Genomic DNA, 18,904 nt, shown 5'->3' on the forward strand with positions numbered 1-18,904 from the left:
TGATATTACTCACTTGTAAAATCTTTGAAATAAATCACAAAAACGCCATTCTTCGGCTCAGCAATGAACGATAATCTACCGTATCTTTTACTAATCCCCTCAGTCCCTCCTGGTCTGGATGGCGCAGGGGGCACAGAGGATGTAACTGTAATCAGAGGAAATCTGGCCTCTCTGCTGTGTCTTGCTGATGGGACACCGACCCCCACTGTGCACTGGATCAAAGGAGGAGTGACTCTAGTTCCTGACCCTCACCTCAGATTCCTCAACCTGAATACCACTGTGCAGATCCTCCGGACGCAGGTCAACGACACAGGACGCTACACCTGTGTGGCTAACAACACTGCCGGTCAGGCAAGCCGCCACTTCAACCTGAAGGTGCTGGGTGAGTATAAAGAGCAGAAAGTAATAATGAATTTTGGAGGTGTCGCTTGTCAAAAGACACAGGCTAAGTTAGTATCCTAAAACAGAATTATTCACACTAACTGAATACTGAACATTGACTAATGTTACTGATGCTTCGCCTTTATCGCACAAATTTGCATGTTATCACCCTATAAAATACCTGTTTCTTGTTCAGACCCCCCACGCATCAAGGGCTCGGGTGCACCAGCAGAAGTATCTGTGGTGGTTAATAATGTTCTGGAGCTTCAGTGCGAGGCCTCAGGCATCCCCACTCCCTCTCTGACCTGGCTGCGGGATGGACGCCCGCTCCCACAGACAGACAGTCTGCGCCTCCTACGGGGAGGAGGAATGCTCCGTGTGGCCTCAGCACAGGTCAGTGATCAGGGCTTGTGACAGTGAAGTCCAATTTCTCGCAATTTCAATGGTAATAATCGTGTTTCTGTAAAACTCGTGAACCTGACATTACATTTATATGGTAACATGAGCAATTTGTGTGTCTTTCTCCATTGTTCTTACTCATTTTCGCACACTTTTTTATATGTGTATTCAGTTGGAGGACACAGGCAGATACAGCTGCTTAGCCAACAATCCAGCAGGAGATGATGACAAGGAGTTCCAGGTTCGAGTGCACGGTGGGTAATATAGATGTATATACACATACGTACTGTACATAATGGTTTAAAAAACATCAAAGGCTTGCAGTTATTTTACTTACTTTATATTACATTTACAGAAAGGGAAGATGAACTGATTCTTACTAATGTTTTCTCTGTTATGCTGCATCAGAAAATGGAAAAATAAAAACCATGTGCTAGCGTCTTTTTCTGTCTTATTTTCCTGTAACAGTCCCCCCTAACATCGCGGGGGAGAGCACACCTCAGAATATGTCAGTGCTGCAGAACAGACAGGTGACTCTCGAGTGCAAATCTGATGCTGTTCCTCCTCCAACGCTGACCTGGCTCAAAGATGGCCAGACACTGCAGGTCAGAAAGCGAACAAACTGTCCATAAAATGCACGACTTCTCCTGAAGTTCATTCACAAATAACTTTCTATCTTTGTGTAGGCCTCTGCCCGAGTGCGTCTTCTGTCCGGGGGCCGCTACCTACAGATCAACATGGCTGAGCTTGGCGACAGGGCTCAGTATACCTGTGTGGCGAGTAACATCGCTGGCAAGACCACGCGACAGTTTAACCTGGCTGTCAATGGTATAGCTACAGCTTTTATCTATAACAAGTGTACATATAGAGAAATACCCTGTCATGTAGTACTGAAGGCCCTGTGGTACTTTTTGCAGTTCCCTCCTGAAATAGTTATAGAGATGTATTGATCACAAAGGTAGAAATGAATAAAATCCATGTGTCTGTCAATCCATGTGTTCCCGCAGTGGCCCCAACTATTAAGGATGGTTCCCAGGCAGTGTCGGTACACATCAACAAGCCATCGGTGCTTGAGTGTATCGTAAGTGGAGTCCCGCCGCCTCGTGTAACCTGGAGGAAACATGGTGCAATATTGGCAGGAAACAACCCCAGGTAAAGCCAAACGTCCTGCAGTATTGATGTTGGTGTCGTTGTATCTCAAACCACTATTATTATCGTTATGTTAGCATCGTCGCATATACAATTCTGTTTAGAAAAATTATGAATGAATGATTGCCGGGATCCTAAATCTGCATGCTTCATTTTGACATTCTATCACAACTCTTACTTTTTGTTTTTTCCGCAATGCCGTATCTCACTCAGTTTGTTTCAACACGTGTGCAGGTACACGTTTGCGGAGGATGGGTCCTTGCACATCCACTCTGCCCAGGTGACGGACACGGGCCGCTACCTGTGTATGGCAACGAATCCGGCCGGCACGCAACGCAAGCGAGTGGATCTGCAAGTTTATGGTGGGCAGTAAATATGTGCTCACAGAATTGTCTCCATCACCCACAAAAACAGTCGCCCAGTAATTCTATGATCCCTGGTTCTCATCCCTCAGTGCCTCCTTCCATCGCCGACAGTCGCACCAATGTAACGGTTACAGTCAACGTTCAGACCACCCTGTCCTGCGAGGCCACCGGCATACCCAAACCCACAGTCACCTGGACGAAAAATGGTCGAGCCATCAATACTGACCAGAACCAGAATATGTACAGGTTGATCCAGGTTTTTTCCCTCTCTGTTTCCTAATTCAGGATCTTAAAAACTCATCTCAAGGCTTCGCAGAAAAGACAAATCTTAAAGTTTATACATTGTATACTTATTCAGCGCAGACCAAATTAATCGTTACATTTTTTGAACACGTAGAGGTAGGACTTTAGAGTACAGCTGCTTCCAAAAACTGACTCCACCTCTTTTCGGCATTTCCAGGTTACTGTCATCAGGCTCCCTGGTAGTTATAGCGCCCACAGTGGAGGACACAGCCATGTATGAGTGTGTGGCTTCTAATGAGGCAGGGGAACACTCCAGATCCATCAACCTCACTGTACATGGTGGGTAGTACAGCACTCTTTAACAGCTTCATCAACGTTGCATCGTGACATGTGTCTCTGAACATTTTTTTGGTGCACACTTTTGCTGAAAGTAGTTGTAAAACAAACTTATTCCTTTTGTTTCTTTCCCCTTTGCCTAGACCTCTGTGTATATCTTACACGTTTATTTTCTCTCCTAAAAAGTCTCTCAATCATCGGAAAAGTTACACATTTTCATTAACCTGCTCTCCCTGCTCTTACCTTCCCCGCAGTTCCTCCATCTATAGCAGATGAACCCACAGAGCTAACTGTAACCCGACTGTCCCCGGTGGTCATCGCCTGTACTGCATCTGGTGTCCCCGAGCCCACAATCCACTGGAGCAAAGACGGCGTGAGGCTGAACAAAGAGGGACAAGGATACAGCATCCTGACCACAGGTCAGAACTATGCAACTAATATCAGGTCACGTTACTTTAAATGTAAGTGTGGATAATTTGTCAGTGAGGACGTTGTTAACTGTCTTTAAATTGTTACCTGACATCCATATTTTTGTGCACGAGCCCGAAAAGAACTTACTAGAAGGTAATAAAAAGGTTACTGTTCTTCACCCCTTTTAATTACAGTCATAACCCTGGTTTCCTGTGAAAGGTAACGCTTTGAATTTTACAACCAAAAAGTCAGAATGTATGAGAGATAATGAACCTAATTTACAGAGGCACAAACATGGTAGAAAGTTTTTTCGCCTATTTTTTTTTTTTTTTTAGATATAAGTTAGTAGTACCTTTTTGTGTTGAAAGCACTTTGGAGCCACGGCCACAAGTCTTAACCAATTCTGTGTCAACACCCGTTGCAGTGACACGGCGATTCTAAAAATGCTCTGCAGAGACAGAGTCAGGAGACTTCGAGCTTTCAAACTGTGTATAATTTGTCAAGGTTGTGTGAAGACTGAGTGTGGTACAGACCGAAACACAGCAGAAGTAGAGCTAAACAAGCCCAAAACATCCCACGGGCGGGATGGTGGATGATAATAATCGGGATAATTATGTTGATCACGTCTGTGTTAACCCATACTCAGGTCCAGTAGAGATTACCTCAGCTGAGCTCAGTCATGCTGGACGTTACTCATGCACGGCGAAGAATGCTGCAGGCTCCACCCAACGCCACGTGCAGCTCACGGTGCAGGGTAAGAACATCTCATCTCATCAAATTCAGAACCTACGTGCTTCTTATGCTGTAGTTTCTGCTGATGACCTTAAGTCTATTCACTGGCTTATCATTTGGTGAGAGGAATCTTTCAACTGTTTCGGTTATGTTTTTTCTGTCACTTACCCAACATGTGGGTTCCGTACACATAGAAATGTTTGTGTCAGACTCAGATTGTGTATAGCTCCTGAGACTTAGCAGGATGTTAATCTCATAAGAAAATAGCATTTTTTTTTTTGTGCTGTATCCGGAAAGGTTCCTGCTTTTGTTCCCGATGGAACTGCGGTGACAGATGTCTAGAAATCTTCCTGGATTTTGAACAAAAGAGCCAAAACTGGCAATTTGCCAGCGTCTGACATAGAAAATTGACTTCATGTGTTCACCTCATTATTTGCCTCAACACTGAGGATCATTAAGGATTATCCACACGGTGATGCTGACATTTGATATTGCCAAAGCATGTATTTAATCTGGGATTATATGTATGCATTTTACATTATGCTCCAGCTGCTGTATAAATCTGCTTTCATCTGCAGTCATTTATATTTTTATCATCATTCTGGACATCAGCCTTTTCCTATCTGTCTCCTCAGAGCTTCCCGTGATCCAGTCCCACCCGCCCACTTTGGACGTTATCCTCAATAACCCCATCACTCTGCCCTGCAGGGCCACAGGCTCACCCAGGCCGACCATCACCTGGCAGAAGGAGGGCATCAACATACCCACCACGGGTAATTCCCCCCGTCTATGCGTGTCAACAATTGAGACTGTAAGCAGTCAGTCATGACATCATGTCTTTCGCTTTATGCTAGGTGGTAGCTTCACAGTGCTGCCTAATGGAAGTCTGCGGATCTCCAAGGCTTCCGTTTCGGACTCCGGTACATACATATGTGTGGCTCAAAACCCGGCTGGCACTGCGCTGGGGAAGACCAAACTCAAAGTACAAGGTGGGTCACACACACCGAGTAATTGAAATCAGATTAACTTGAAAATAATGCAACAGTAAGTATTTGTCTGCAGGGGTTGGACAAAGAAACAAGAACATTTTAAAATGTAATGTAATCTAATAATAATTAAGAAGTGTATTATTTTTTAGTACATTTTGTATTGTTAAATTTCACCAGCCTTATTGTCCAGGCCTTAGATACAGTATTTATGGAGATTTACACTAACCACATTATCAGACCACATAAATTATTTGAAACTGTTGCCTTTTTTTAGAAGCAGAAACTTTTCCCTGCATATTGTCCCTCAATTCATTTTGTGCTAGTCAGCCTTACACTGCTGCTGCTTCCTTCTCTTGCCAATTAGGACTAAATATGTATTGCATGCAGATGATATTTCTGTTTGCACCGTGTCCTGCAGTGCCTCCCAGGATCAGCTCACAGACTCAAAAGTACCTGGCGCCTGTGGACTCCTCCGTGACGCTGCAGTGCCAGGCCAACGGCTCCCCTCCTCCCTCTGTCGCGTGGCATAAAGACGGCCAGCCGCTAAACGAATCCGTACGCCAGCGGGTTCTCGGTTCAGGGTCCCTGCAGATCGCCTTCATCCAACCCAGCGATACTGGACGATACACGTGCACGGCTGCCAACGCAGCGGGAACTGTCAGCCTCGAGATGAGCCTTACTGTACAGAGTAAGTTCCAGTCACTTAACTGTTTTGAACCACAGAAATGAAGATATAAAATGCATGTTGTCCTTCTGTGGTGTCTCTGTAGTGAAAGATTGTATGACTCTATTCTGCCGAAAAGAGCAACTTTAAACATTAGTATATTGTTTAAAAACCAAATTGATTGTGATACCTTGATATCTTGATTTTAAAACCACAGACAATGTTGCTTTGAGTGCATTTGCATTAAACACCTGACTAGCAACACCATCTGTTAGAGGGCACTAATATCCTCTGTGATTGTATAGTTTATAAAACTATAACTAGACTTGTCTTTGCAGTCCCTCCCTCCATTCGTGGTGGAGAGCAAGAGGTGGCAGTGGTAGAAAACAGTCAGGCCCAGCTGGTGTGTGTGGCAGAGGGCGTCCCTCAGCCCAGACTGTCCTGGGAGAAGGATGGTAATCCCCTCAGTGAAAGCACAGGGGAGTACACTATCCTGCCCTCCGGAGAGCTGGTTATAGACATTGCTCAGGTAAGGGAAACAAAAAAACAACAAATTATCTTTCTGCTTGTTAATGTCTGTATATTGCTGGAAAGTGAAATTGACTTAAATTTAGCTTTGCTACCAGTAATGCATTTTATTTAACACGTGCTAAGCCCGTCTTGTGTCAAAAAGGTGCATTTAAAGACTTTTTTCCCCTCGCTCTGTCTGTCCTCATCTCCCCTCCGCACCAGCCTGACGATGAAGGCAGTTATACCTGTGTTGCCAGTAATGCAGTCGGGCAGGACAGTCGGACGGTGACCCTGTCGGTTCATACCCACCCTGTCTTCACCGAGCTGCTCGGAGATGTGGCACTCAACAAGGGGGAACGCCTCCTGCTGGCCTGTGGGGTCACTGGCATCCCACCACCCAGAATCGCCTGGGCCTTCAACAACATCATCATCCCAGGTAAGGAAACATCTCCAGTCATTGGGCAAATGTTTTATAATTGGCGAGGGATAATAGGTCCCCCAGAATCCATCAGAGCGACGCCATTTTTTATTTAGCTTTATGTCATACATTTACAATAAATACTTCTAACTGCGTTTTCCTTTTGTTAATACTTTAGTTCACTATGATCATATGAACGGCCACAGTGAGCTGGTGATAGAGAGAGTGAGTAAAGAAGATTCCGGCACCTACACCTGCATGGCAGAAAACAGTGTAGGAATCATCAAGTCACTCGGCTTTGTCTATGTTAAAGGTAAAACCACGCTCCCGTGACACTTTTTGACTCTGCTTCATTTCATCCACTTGTTTAGCTCACAATTTGACCCCAAAATGTCACCCCAAAGGCGAATTTTTGTGACTCAGTTTTTTCTCTGTCTGCCTTCAGAGCCTCCAATCATTGACGGAGATCTTCACTCCAACCGGATTGAACCTCTGGGGGGCAATGCCATCCTGAACTGTGAGGTTCGGGGAGACCCCCTGCCCACCATCCAGTGGAGCAAAAATGGAATAAACATCCGGATCAGCAACCGAATCCGTCAGCTGGACAACGGCTCTCTGGCCATCTATGGCACAGTGGTAGGAAAACACATGAGACTGAGACCTTTCATGTGTAATACAGTGTGTATATTTTTTATAATTATGATAATGAACTTTGTTTTTTTTTTAATTCAATTTTAAACAGAGTGAAGATGCAGGCAACTATATGTGTGTGGCAACAAATGATGCTGGGGTGGTGGAAAGAAGTGTCACGCTTACCTTGCAGAGTAAGTGTCTGTCTGTTCTGTCTGTTTAGCATCAAATTTGGCATTTCCTGCATGAACAGAATGTGAAAGTTACTATAACCCAAGCGATTTAGTATTGCTCTTTAAAAATTTGTAATCACATCATCAGGGTTTATTTTCTTAGTACTCTCCATTTCTAGTAAACTGTTTTTGATGTGTGAAATAAGTGGACTTCCCCTTTAAATGTTAGATAACGTGGTACCGCCTTCTTCCTCCAGGTGCACCCACCATCAATGTGGAGCCAGTTGAGACCGTGGTGGACGCTGGCACCACAGTTGTGCTCAACTGCCAGGCAGAGGGGGAGCCTACACCCGTGATAGAGTGGTCCCGCCAGGGGCGCCCGCTGCTGGGAATCGACCGCCTCTCCACCCTGTCCAACAGTTCCCTCAGGATCAGCAGCGCCCAGAAGGAGGACACGGCTGAATATGAATGTGTGGCTAGGAACCTACTTGGATCTGTACTGGTCAGGGTCACTCTGACCGTACGAGGTGAGCTGTACATTATGGGTCTTTTTCATCGTACCATATTTTTGAATCGGCTTCTATTTTAGCCTGTAATGAATGTAGTTCAAATGTAATAAAAAATGTTCAAGAGGGCATCGTTTAATCCCACTGCAGTCACAAACACAAATTGCAAATTTAATAAAGGGTTCATGGGAAAGATTTGTTCATTTTCTTCGTTATCATCCAAGAAGAGAGCAAAGGGAAACAAATCACCCAGACTGACCCAATGGCAAATGGAAGCTTCTGTTAATGTGGATTTATTCTTTGTTTTTCAGTACATGGGGGGTACTCAGAGTGGGCAGAGTGGGGTCCTTGCAGTGTGTCTTGTGGTGTCGGGGCCCAGAAGAGGCTGAGGAAGTGTAACAATCCTGTACCTGCTAACGGAGGGCGCCGCTGTGCAGGATTAGACACAGAAACACGCGTCTGTCAGGGAAAACCTTGTCCAGGTGAGAAGATTCTAAGAATGAGAGGGAGAGGAATCAACCTGTTCCTTTAGACTGCGTGCCAGTGGTGTATGCTGTACTAAGACCTGTAACTGTGTCCCTCTTAAGTGGATGGTAACTGGTCAGAGTGGTCTCCCTGGGAGGAGTGTTCTCGTACCTGCGGTCAGGGCAACAGAACCAGGACCCGGACCTGCAGTAACCCTCCAGCTCAGCATGGAGGCAGGCCCTGTGAGGGGAAGGCAGTGGAGGTCATCATGTGCAGTGTCAGACCCTGTCCAGGTGAGCAAAAAAATACATTTTCGAGAAATGCAACAAAAAAGAACTGTCACTTGTATGAATAGGTTGCATAAGGAGCTGCGGCTGGCATGAATGCACGTCTCGTCTCAACTGCAGTCCGCTATTTGTGTAAAATCACACTTTTCTCGACTTCCAAATACTTAAGACAGTAGCTGACTTACCTAGAACAGAAAAAAAATATGGAAACTACCTGTAATAGATTGCACATCTACCGTAAACAAGCTTTATTCTAGATTATTTTCTTATTTTCCTTGATTCTCAATACATAAGCTTCCATTATGCCGGAGTATGGGTCTAGACTTATGACTATAGGCCCATATGTATTGACTCTCTGTTCATATTTTTGCAGTGGCAGGTAACTGGGGGTCTTGGCTACCATGGAGCCCTTGCAGTGAGACCTGTGGTAAGGGTATGCAGTCCAGAATCAGGCTGTGCAACAACCCTCCTCCAGCCTTTGATGGGCCACAATGTGAGGGCACGGACACCCAAACGCAAGTGTGCAAGGAGAGACCTTGTCCTGGTAAGGGATCGGGGATCAGGGATTGTATTCATGATAAGATCAGACTGAAACAGATTTTAGTCCATATCTATATGTCTGTTCTCCGTTGGATGTCAGTGTCACTGCTAAAATCAGGTGTCAAATATTAAGTTCTAGGTGACTGCTCCTCCTGTTTCCTCTTTTCTTTTGTCCTCCAGTGGATGGGAAGTGGTCTTCCTGGGTGAGCTGGGGAGCCTGCAGTGTTTCCTGTGGAGGCGGGACCAGACAGAGGACACGTCTCTGTGCCAGTCCCTCCCCTCAGTATGGTGGCAGGCAGTGCGAGGGCAACGACGTGCATATTGACTTCTGTAATAGCGAACCATGCCCCAGTGAGTCATCTTAACTTTAACTTGCACTTAAATTTTCAAATCAGCTAATTTTACTTGACAGGAAAGACATATTTCAACTATATTTCTTTCTATATCTTTATATCTATTTGTAAAAATGTCTGTATGGTTTCTTGGTTCATGGTTTCTGCTTCTGACATTTTGCACTACTTTCCGTCAGTCAGCGGTAACTGGGGTCCGTGGAGTAGCTGGGGCAGCTGTAGCAAGACATGTAACGGAGGTCAGATGAGGCGCTACAGGACATGTGACAACCCCAGACCCGCTAATGGTGGGAGAGCATGTGCGGGTGCAGATACACAGATACAGAGATGCAGCACAGCAAACTGCCCTGGTGAGTTAGCACGTTCACAACTGTACTGGGGTCAGGGGTCAGCAGGGCTCAAGGTGTGGAATGCTTGTAGAAGTGCTTTAAATGCTCTTGAAATGAAAAATTAACTGTCGCAAAATGCGCTTAAAATGAGTAGACCTAACTTGTTTTTGCATGTCACATTGTATTCTTTAAGTGTCAAGGGCGAGAATGACGATAAGGACAAGAAATTAAAAAAACGCACAAACCGCTTTTTAGACAGAAAGATGACAATGCCTGGCATCTTTTCTGTGTGTTCCAGCATATGGGAAACATATGTGGAATGTCTCTCTATCTAAGAAAACCTCAGTGTATTTCATAATTTTTTAGGGTATCCCAAAAAAGATCAAATTGCCCCTAAAACTCGGATTATGAGACAATTAACAATGCCCCGCTGCATGTGTGGTTTTCTCTGTGATTCGTGTGTTTTATGTGTATATTGACCTACTTGTCTGTTTTTGGGGTTTATCATTGCAGTTGATGGTAACTGGGGTTCATGGCAGCTGTGGGGGGAATGCTCCGCGTCCTGTGGCGGTGGCGAGAGAGCGCGTGTCCGACTCTGTAACAGCCCGTCTCCTAGCAATGGTGGCCGGCCATGCCCAGGAGACTCCTCACAGCTTTCCAGGTGCAACACTCAGGCCTGCCCAGGTAAGCCATGTATTCAAAAAAATGCTAAATGTGCGCGTGGTTGCGTATACACGTGAAGCTTTTACAATCAAAATCATCCATCTTTCTCTGTCAGGTGGGCCCCAGAGGGCACGAGGTAGCATCATAGGGAACATCAATGATAGTGACTTTGGCATCGCCATCCTCAACGCCACCATCACAGACAGCAAGTCTGGAGGCAGAATCATCAAGGCCACTATTTCTAACATACCGAGGACATTAGGTCAGTTTCCTTACATGATTTTATAACGTCTACTCTTAGACATTATTTATATGTGATACCTGCCTCCGCGGAACTAGTGATTAAATTGTATAATAAAGGGAATGCCGTCATCTCCCGCCTTTTTACTCAAGGTCCTGCAATGAGGAAGCTGATCTCCATCCTGAATCCCGTTTACTGGACCACGGCACAGGAAGTAGGAGAGGCTGTCAACGGCCACACGCTAACAGGCGGCGTCTTCAGGCGAGAGACACAGGTGGAGTTCGCTACGGGTAAGAATGCGACAGGCTTGGGTGTGTCTGATCTTATTATTACGTCAAACAGAGCTACATAATATATATATATACTCAGAGTGGGTCCAATCTGTTTTCTGTTAGCTGCCTATGGAATCATGAAATGTTTACACCAACGCCGACTGATAATGCTGATGTTTCATGCTCAAATATGACACCCATCTGTGCTGTTTTTGGATGTCACTAGGTGAGATCCTGAGGATGACCCACATTGCCAGAGGCCTGGACTCGGATGGAGCGTTGTTACTGGACATCGTAGTGAACGGACACATCTTACAGTTGCCCTCACATGCCGACATCGGCATCAAGGTACAAAATTAAGCAACGTAGGCGATTCAATTTTGAGGTCTTTTCTTCAGGTATGTTAGTGAATTAAGATGAAAACTTAATCTAATTTCAATAACTACCACAGTGACGTAAACGTAGTGGTTAGAAAATGCCAAAGTTCCTTCAAGGCTTGTCTCACATATTCTGTGTTCACTGCAGGACTACACGGAGGACTATATCCAGACAGGCCCAGGGCAGCTGTACGCTCTGTCCACTCGCATGTTCAGCATTGACAGGCAGAGCGTGCCCTACTCCTGGAACCACACCATCTCCTACGACCTGTCCAAGGGCAAGATGCCCTACCTGGTAGAGACGCTGCAGGCCACAGCCATCAGCGCTCACTACCATCCCCTGGAGGAGGTGTTGGAGTACAGCATCCAAGCTAGCATCGCAAAGGGTGAGGGCACTGTTCACTGAAAGGACTGAATGTGGGTGGAATAATCTTTTAACTGTGGGTGAGAGGTGGACTGAACAAGGCTGATATTTTACATTCTGTGTTTTTCCTTGTGTTGTTTTGTTAGCTGCCCAGTCATTCTCTCATATTTGATCTCTTTCTTTCTCCCTTGCATGCTTCCGTCACAAACTCAATCCAAATTTTAACGATGAAATGCTCACGTGATTCCAGGTGATCGCAGTAACCAGTGTCCTCAGGGATTCGCGTTGGTGTCTGCCGGGCCCTTCTGTGCAGGTAATGTTTATCGAGACGCGTTATGCCGTCCCCAACTCAGTGAGAATCAGTTAAACGGCAATGTAGACGGTACAATTAAAAATCTATTTCAAAAGTTGCTTTTAAACACACATTGTGAATTTAAAAGCAACTTGAGATGATTTAAGAGCTTATCCAAACGTAACTGGCAGAACTTTCTCATTGTAAGCTCAAAATCTGTTCTGATGATTGCAAGATTCTTTTCCATGTATCATTTATGTGCTGCAGATGAGAACGAGTGTGAGGCTGGGAACCCCTGTTCTCATGCCTGCCACAACGCCGTGGGCACCTACTACTGCTCCTGTCCCCGAGGCCTCACAATCTCGGCTGACGGCAGGACCTGTCAGGGTACACAACAAACACACACACACACACACACACACACACACACACACACACACACTGTGCCTGGATGAAATTTAGGGATTATTATCACAGCAATAGGTCACTGTCTAATTAATCTGCTGCTCTCCACTCTCTTAGACATCGATGAGTGTTCACTGGGCGGGAACGTGTGTCGCGATGGGCAGGACTGTGAGAACACTATTGGTTCCTATCGATGTGTCATGCGTTGTGGGCGTGGTTTCAGGAGAACAGCTGATGGCCTCAGCTGCACAGGTACATAGACAAGCTGCATTGTTCAACTACGCTTTTTTTATTATCCGAATGATCTTTACGGTTTCTTCAAGTTTCTTAGAGCTGACCTGCAACGTGTTCTCTGTCGCTCAGATGTGAATGAGTGCCAGGAGTCCAATCCATGCAATCAACACTGTCTTAACACCATTGGTAGTTATCGCTGCGCCTGCGAGCCAGGATTTCATCTCAGGAACCGACGCTGTATAGGTGAGACACCTACTCCTTTCCAAAAAATGCTTTACCTGTCATTTTCAACATTAATGTTACATATGGGACCCCAAACATTGTACATACTATCCAAAACAAGTGTGTTTTCCAACTGGGTGCTCGACCTCAAAAATCAAATCAGTTCAAAAGTGGAAAAAAGGTGACACACCATCGAGGCGAAAAATGCCTGAAGAGCTTCATATTTTACTAGAATACCATTATGTGTTTCAGCCATAGGCCCTTATCCAAGCTTGAAAGGTGTCAACAATACGGAGCTTAGGGAATATACAAGACAATCCAGGAAATGACTTGATTCAGCACAGGTGTGCAGCAGACCACTCCCAAAAAGGATGTACACTTTCAGTTGGCCACAAAGAGCGAGCAAAAGGAGAAGAAGTCTAACAAAGTACAATCTAGTATAAAGACTAGAAATAAGAGAATAAAAACACTGCGTCATATATTAAGATCCAAACATTGTTACAAGAGAGGTTTAAAAGTAAAGCTATCGCTAAGGGCACCTTGGGACCATAGTATTGAGCCTGTCAACCCCTTTCTTTGGGAAAGATATTTTTGAATACCACCTCCGCTGATGAGGTCGAATTTTTCAAAGTCAATTAAGACAATTTAATTGGCAGTGTTTGTACTGTAGTGTTTATTCTAAAGTGAAAACTACCCTCTTCTAAATGAATTATTTTTTATCTATTTATTTTTTTAATTATACCACTTCTCTTTTCTCTCTTTTCACCTCAGATATAAACGAGTGCAGACAGAGGGTTTGTCGTTCAGATCAACAGTGTAAAAACACACGTGGTGGTTACACCTGTATTGACCTGTGCCCCAATGGTATGACCAAAGGTGCCAACGGGACATGTGTAGGTGAGTGTCCGGCCAGTGTTACCTCACTAAGCAGGAGAGAATCAGGGGACGAACAACTATAGCACAGACTCTGAGAGATTTCACTTTCGCACAAACGAGTTACTCAAGCTGGATTCTGTGTCTCTTGTGGCCTGTTGTAGACATCGACGAGTGCCGAGATGGCACCCATCAGTGCAGATACAACCAGATCTGTGAGAACACCAGAGGCAGCTACCACTGTACCTGTCCACGCGGCTACAGATCGCAGGGAGTTGGACGGCCTTGTGTCGGTGCGTACGTCCTTTATGTCGTCTTTACGCTGTCACCACTTCATAAGGAACAGGCCGAACAGACGTCAAAACACAAAAATGATAATTTATGACGCATAAAGGGCTTCTTTAGTAATGATGAGCAGTGTAATGTGTAATTCGGTTTGGTTGAGGATATTCAGCAAAGCATATGTCAAGCAGTTTGAAACACTAATGCCCTGCGCTTTCCATCGGCTTTCCTGCTTCTGCCAGCATACTTCTCTCTTTGTGTGGGTGACTCGCTCCTGCTGAAAGTCTAAAGTAACTCTGCTGTCATCTTGCATTGTAGTTCAGGCATTATATCCTGCCGCCTGCTTGCTTACATCTCTAAAATGCTGCAATGGAGACCGCTTTCTAACTCCTAACATTAAGCGCGAAGACCTTTCTTTCTTTTATTGCAGAGAGCTAATGCATGGTATTATGCTGTCCAAAGCTTTAGGTTGATTTTAAGTCTCCTTGTGGGAAAGACACTTTGGACTATCGTCTCCTCTGATGAGATCTAACTTTTCAAGGTCAATGACTCCTCTTACTCCTTTCAGATAGGAGTAAGAGAGAGAGGGTGAGAGAGGACTACAGGGAGGGAAACTGAAAAGAAATGGTTCCTCCTTTGACACACCAACCATAAAAAGACCAGCACCATCACCTCACAGCTCTTGTCTGTCACTCTGTTTCCTTTCACCCTCTTCCGAGGCTGATTTTTCCAAACTGTCACCTCTATGTTTGAATCTGGCTATTTCCTGGTGTGGCTTTGTGATGGCACCTGTTCCCCGTTCGCCCTGTGACACCCTTAACCCTGGACGTTGATGTCTGTCTTTGTCAATACTGTTCATATGTATCTGCCATGAACTGAGTTTTCCACCTGATATCGCATACAATCTGATATCATTTCTCCAGTTAAAATGTGAACTAGATCTGAAGCTACTTTCTTCACACCAGCACTTTTATTTGATATGAGAGGAGATAATATCAGACTCTCATTCAAATTAGACAAATGTGTTCATAGTCTCAATACATTTCTGTCTCAGAGACATGAAAATGTATTGTTGTACAGTGGGGTAATTAACATATCCCCTTTTCCCCCCTCATCCTCATCTTTCTCCTCTATTTTCATGGCCCGCACCACCTCATTTGTTTTTTCCATATCCCTTCCTGTCATCCCTTTTTTTCCCCTCCTGCTATATTTTTTTGGTACCTTTTTTTTTTTCCCTCTGCCCTTCTTTTTCCCTATCACTCTCTCCCTCTGTCTTTTCCTGGTGCTGGTCTTTCTTTGTGCTGAGGGCAGATATAAATGAGTGTGAACGGCTTCCTCAGCCCTGTGCCCACCGGTGCATCAACACTCCTGGCAGCTTCAAGTGCAACTGCCCGCCGGGGCGCCACCTGCTGGGTGATGGCAAATCCTGCGCTGGTCTGGAGCGTCTGCCCACCTATGAAAGTTACTCGTACGGCTACCGCACATCTCAGTCCTCCCGTGACCACAGCTCCTACCAACAGCTGTACCACAACATGGCCTCTCAGAGCTACCACTCCTACGCAGCCACCGAAAGGAGGCACGACAGGAGCCGTAGCCATAGAGAGACTCGCACACACGCCTCACAGAAAGGCTTCCTCACTTGTCAGCAGGGGTTTGAGTCCAGGGGTGGTCGCTGTTTAGGTAACTATGGAGGACAGGCAGGATTGAGATGAGGGAGAGGATGAAACTTTGCTTCACTGCTGCTTGAAGGTTTACCATAAATATGGACTGTGAGCTTGAAATGTGTTTGAATAAGTTATTTATGTCTGATTTCTTTTTGTGTCATTCTGTGTGTGTGTGTGTGTGTGACACCAACAGACATCAATGAGTGTGAGGTGAGGGATGCCTGTCAGCATGAGTGTATGAACACACCAGGGAGCCACAGGTGTCTCTGCCCTGCTGGTTACCGCCTCATGACCAATGGCAAAACCTGTCAAGGTGAGAACTGCTACCTGCTCCGCGGATCTATCGTCATCGGGTCATTAGGGGACTCTTTGTGAAGTGTCACCTGTGTTCATTGTTCATTGTGTTCATTGGTGCCTCTTTGTGACAAGCTGTTTGCCGTATCTGCAGATATAGACGAGTGCCTGGAGCAGAACATCCAGTGTGGGGCGAACCGAATGTGCTTCAACATGAGAGGGAGTTACCAGTGTATCGACACACCCTGTCCACCAAACTACCAGAGGGATCCGGCCACAGGGTAAAACCTCCACAGAAATACGTTTGCCATTAAATAAGGATTAACCCATTAATGAGAGGACCACAAAATATATAGTCGTGGGTATTTACATTTATGGATCAGTTGGTATTTTTGGATCGTTTATATTAGTTCGTCAAATCAAACCCAAAAAAACAGTGTTTTTCTCGTAGCCATTGTGGTACCGTATCATGCAGATAGTTTAGGTTTTTTTTGTGCCGAAGTTTTAAGATAGATGGTGCTGAGACTTTTGCCACTTCCCCAGCGGAATGGAGAATTGTGTTCATTGGGACTGTTCTCTCTGCAGGAAATAGTTCCAGTGAAAAATAATTCACATCCAGGCCTGTGGTTTACCTGCAGTAACTGAGAGATTGTTCCTACAAAAACACATTGTTGCTGAATTTTTAAAAAATGTCATATATTCAACGCTGCGAGTAAAACTTAATTCAGCCAACTCCATCTTAAAATGTTAACAAATAAAGGTTTTTGGTTTTTTTTTGAGGGAAATTTAGTTGAACTGACACTTTTAATCATTAAATCATAGCAAACATGTAAATGGAACTTTTGGTTTGTTTAATTTGGTCAAAAGTGAATCTCGTACATGTGGAAGTAGTTCGTTTTCTGCTTTCTCCACACCATATTCAACTAAAATTCCCTTTGTTGTGTAGGTTCTGCCTGAAGAACTGCCCCCCAAATGACCTGGAGTGTACGCTGAGCCCTTATGCCCTGGAGTACAAGCTGCTGTCTCTCCCCTTTGGCATCGCAGCCAATCAGGACCTCATCAGGCTGGTGGCCTACACACAGGACGGAGTGATGCACCCCCGAACCACCTTCTTGGTGGTGGACGAGGACGTCACGTTACCCTTTGCCCTGCGAGACGAGAACCTGAAGGGAGTGCTGTTCACCACGCGGGCGCTACGAGAACCCCACACATACCGAATGAAGGTCCGAGCCCTGTCCTACAACGAAGACGGAGGCATTGAGTACCAGACGACCTTCATCGTCTACATCGCCGTCTCTGCCTACCCCTACTGAGAGCACTTTAAATGACGCGAGGCAAAGGTGCGGCGGTGAACCGCGTCCTTCGCATGCAGCACCACTGAGAGAGCGGCGTGGTGGGAGTGAGTGGGTGTGGTTGTGGGAAAAGTAGCCACATCAGTAAACGGACTGCAAAAAGACTTATTCTGAGTGTGTGAGAGAGGCCAGCGAGTGCATACAGCCCAGAAGACATAAGGAAGTAGAATATAAAACAAGCCACTGGAGGTTAACGGGAGGCTTGGATGAAACTGGCTATTTATTGGCTCTAATCCCTGCAAACCTCACTTCAGTCTTTCAGGACTGTTTTTCAAATATTTGCTATTTTGTCCCGTTCAGATTTATTTATAAGATCATGGAGATTTTGCTTCAGAAAGCCAAAACGTCCACCACAGGCTCAGAAAGTAGGCTTCAACCCTACTTAAATCTTTGCTAGTCTCATATTTGGGTCATTCCATACCAAATCACCAAGGACCTTCCAGTTCTTGTCATGGACTGTCTTGAAAAAATGCATTTGAAAACGTCTATTAAATTCAGGGGACCTTGTAAAATCCTCCAGCTCTACTCCAAACACTTTTATTTTAGTTATGAATTTTAAAAGTTTGGCCCTCAGAGCTAAATTTCATCATTTCTGCAATTCTCTGTGTGTTTATTTGAAATCAATATTTCCACTACTTTTCCATTTTTCTTGCAACCAAATGTTGATTCTGTGTAGTTTTACCATAGTTCTATCACATCTAGAAGTTATTTGGTCTTGCATATAAGGTTGATAGCCACAGATCTTGCTAAATATAGCTTCGGAGCTGAAAACCCACTTTTTAAGCTATTCGGACTGTACCTTTTCCCAAGAAGGAAAGACTTTTTTTATGGGAAAGCGCTAATATTCATTGCAGATATATAAAAAGATGTTATATTATACCATCATTTAATAAGTTTCTGTAAATGTTCATTTCTTACACTTGTAACGTGGTAGACAAATAAACAGTGGCATCATCTGTCAAGTCGGACCATCCACAACCTTGAGAGTTGGCTTCTCCTTCTAGGTTTTATCCAGTAGGGCAGGGCTCCATGATCTCACTATCACATCAATGATGCAATGAATTAATGATTGCACTCTTCTGCATACCTCTGGGTATGTTGCAGTTCACTCTGCAATAATCTACGCAAACCCGTCTCTGAAAAGTACTAAAAATTAGCTATTTTAAAAAGAATTATTAAATGATGGTGTAATAAAGCATCTTTTTATATATATGCAATGAATATTAGCATTTTCCCACAAAAAAAATTTCAATGAAATTACAATAATCTTAAAAAATGGCTTTTCAAGATCTTTGGCACTCAACTCTATATGCAGGACCAAATAACTTCTAGATGTGATAGAACTATATTAATAATACACAGAATCAATATTTGGTTGCAAGAAAATGAAAACCAGTTTAAATATTAATTTTTGAATATTTTTATTTGATTACTGTAAAACACTCAGCAACAACTATTTACACGAAAACAATAAATTATCCTTAGGGTTTCT

The 18,904-nt window shown here is 44.5% G+C and overlaps 1 protein-coding gene across 1 annotated transcript in view; it reads left to right on the forward strand.

Moving 5' to 3' along the window:
* The window catches only part of hmcn1 (hemicentin 1), an 85,956-nt gene extending 67,574 nt beyond the window's left edge, over positions 1 to 18,382 (forward strand). The window contains exons 68-107 of the mRNA XM_040128896.1: positions 104 to 382; positions 578 to 774; positions 953 to 1,034; positions 1,249 to 1,385; positions 1,467 to 1,608; positions 1,788 to 1,932; positions 2,164 to 2,291; positions 2,384 to 2,540; positions 2,755 to 2,876; positions 3,128 to 3,292; positions 3,931 to 4,038; positions 4,652 to 4,789; positions 4,871 to 5,005; positions 5,424 to 5,693; positions 6,008 to 6,198; positions 6,402 to 6,615; positions 6,776 to 6,910; positions 7,043 to 7,233; positions 7,340 to 7,421; positions 7,658 to 7,927; positions 8,218 to 8,388; positions 8,494 to 8,664; positions 9,032 to 9,202; positions 9,379 to 9,549; positions 9,728 to 9,898; positions 10,391 to 10,561; positions 10,656 to 10,802; positions 10,934 to 11,071; positions 11,280 to 11,401; positions 11,579 to 11,816; positions 12,045 to 12,107; positions 12,354 to 12,473; positions 12,609 to 12,743; positions 12,855 to 12,968; positions 13,719 to 13,844; positions 13,985 to 14,113; positions 15,414 to 15,782; positions 15,960 to 16,079; positions 16,215 to 16,341; positions 17,007 to 18,382. Of these exons, the coding sequence (XP_039984830.1) occupies positions 104 to 382; positions 578 to 774; positions 953 to 1,034; positions 1,249 to 1,385; positions 1,467 to 1,608; positions 1,788 to 1,932; positions 2,164 to 2,291; positions 2,384 to 2,540; positions 2,755 to 2,876; positions 3,128 to 3,292; positions 3,931 to 4,038; positions 4,652 to 4,789; positions 4,871 to 5,005; positions 5,424 to 5,693; positions 6,008 to 6,198; positions 6,402 to 6,615; positions 6,776 to 6,910; positions 7,043 to 7,233; positions 7,340 to 7,421; positions 7,658 to 7,927; positions 8,218 to 8,388; positions 8,494 to 8,664; positions 9,032 to 9,202; positions 9,379 to 9,549; positions 9,728 to 9,898; positions 10,391 to 10,561; positions 10,656 to 10,802; positions 10,934 to 11,071; positions 11,280 to 11,401; positions 11,579 to 11,816; positions 12,045 to 12,107; positions 12,354 to 12,473; positions 12,609 to 12,743; positions 12,855 to 12,968; positions 13,719 to 13,844; positions 13,985 to 14,113; positions 15,414 to 15,782; positions 15,960 to 16,079; positions 16,215 to 16,341; positions 17,007 to 17,373 (6,629 nt within the window). The 3' untranslated portion in view covers positions 17,374 to 18,382. The remainder of the gene's footprint in view (positions 1 to 103; positions 383 to 577; positions 775 to 952; positions 1,035 to 1,248; positions 1,386 to 1,466; positions 1,609 to 1,787; positions 1,933 to 2,163; positions 2,292 to 2,383; positions 2,541 to 2,754; positions 2,877 to 3,127; positions 3,293 to 3,930; positions 4,039 to 4,651; positions 4,790 to 4,870; positions 5,006 to 5,423; positions 5,694 to 6,007; positions 6,199 to 6,401; positions 6,616 to 6,775; positions 6,911 to 7,042; positions 7,234 to 7,339; positions 7,422 to 7,657; positions 7,928 to 8,217; positions 8,389 to 8,493; positions 8,665 to 9,031; positions 9,203 to 9,378; positions 9,550 to 9,727; positions 9,899 to 10,390; positions 10,562 to 10,655; positions 10,803 to 10,933; positions 11,072 to 11,279; positions 11,402 to 11,578; positions 11,817 to 12,044; positions 12,108 to 12,353; positions 12,474 to 12,608; positions 12,744 to 12,854; positions 12,969 to 13,718; positions 13,845 to 13,984; positions 14,114 to 15,413; positions 15,783 to 15,959; positions 16,080 to 16,214; positions 16,342 to 17,006) is intronic.
* Positions 18,383 to 18,904: the final 522 nt, after the last annotated feature.

Source organism: Xiphias gladius, chromosome 6, assembly GCF_016859285.1.
Source record: "Xiphias gladius isolate SHS-SW01 ecotype Sanya breed wild chromosome 6, ASM1685928v1, whole genome shotgun sequence".
NCBI classification, from domain to species: Eukaryota; Metazoa; Chordata; class Actinopteri; order Istiophoriformes; family Xiphiidae; genus Xiphias; species Xiphias gladius.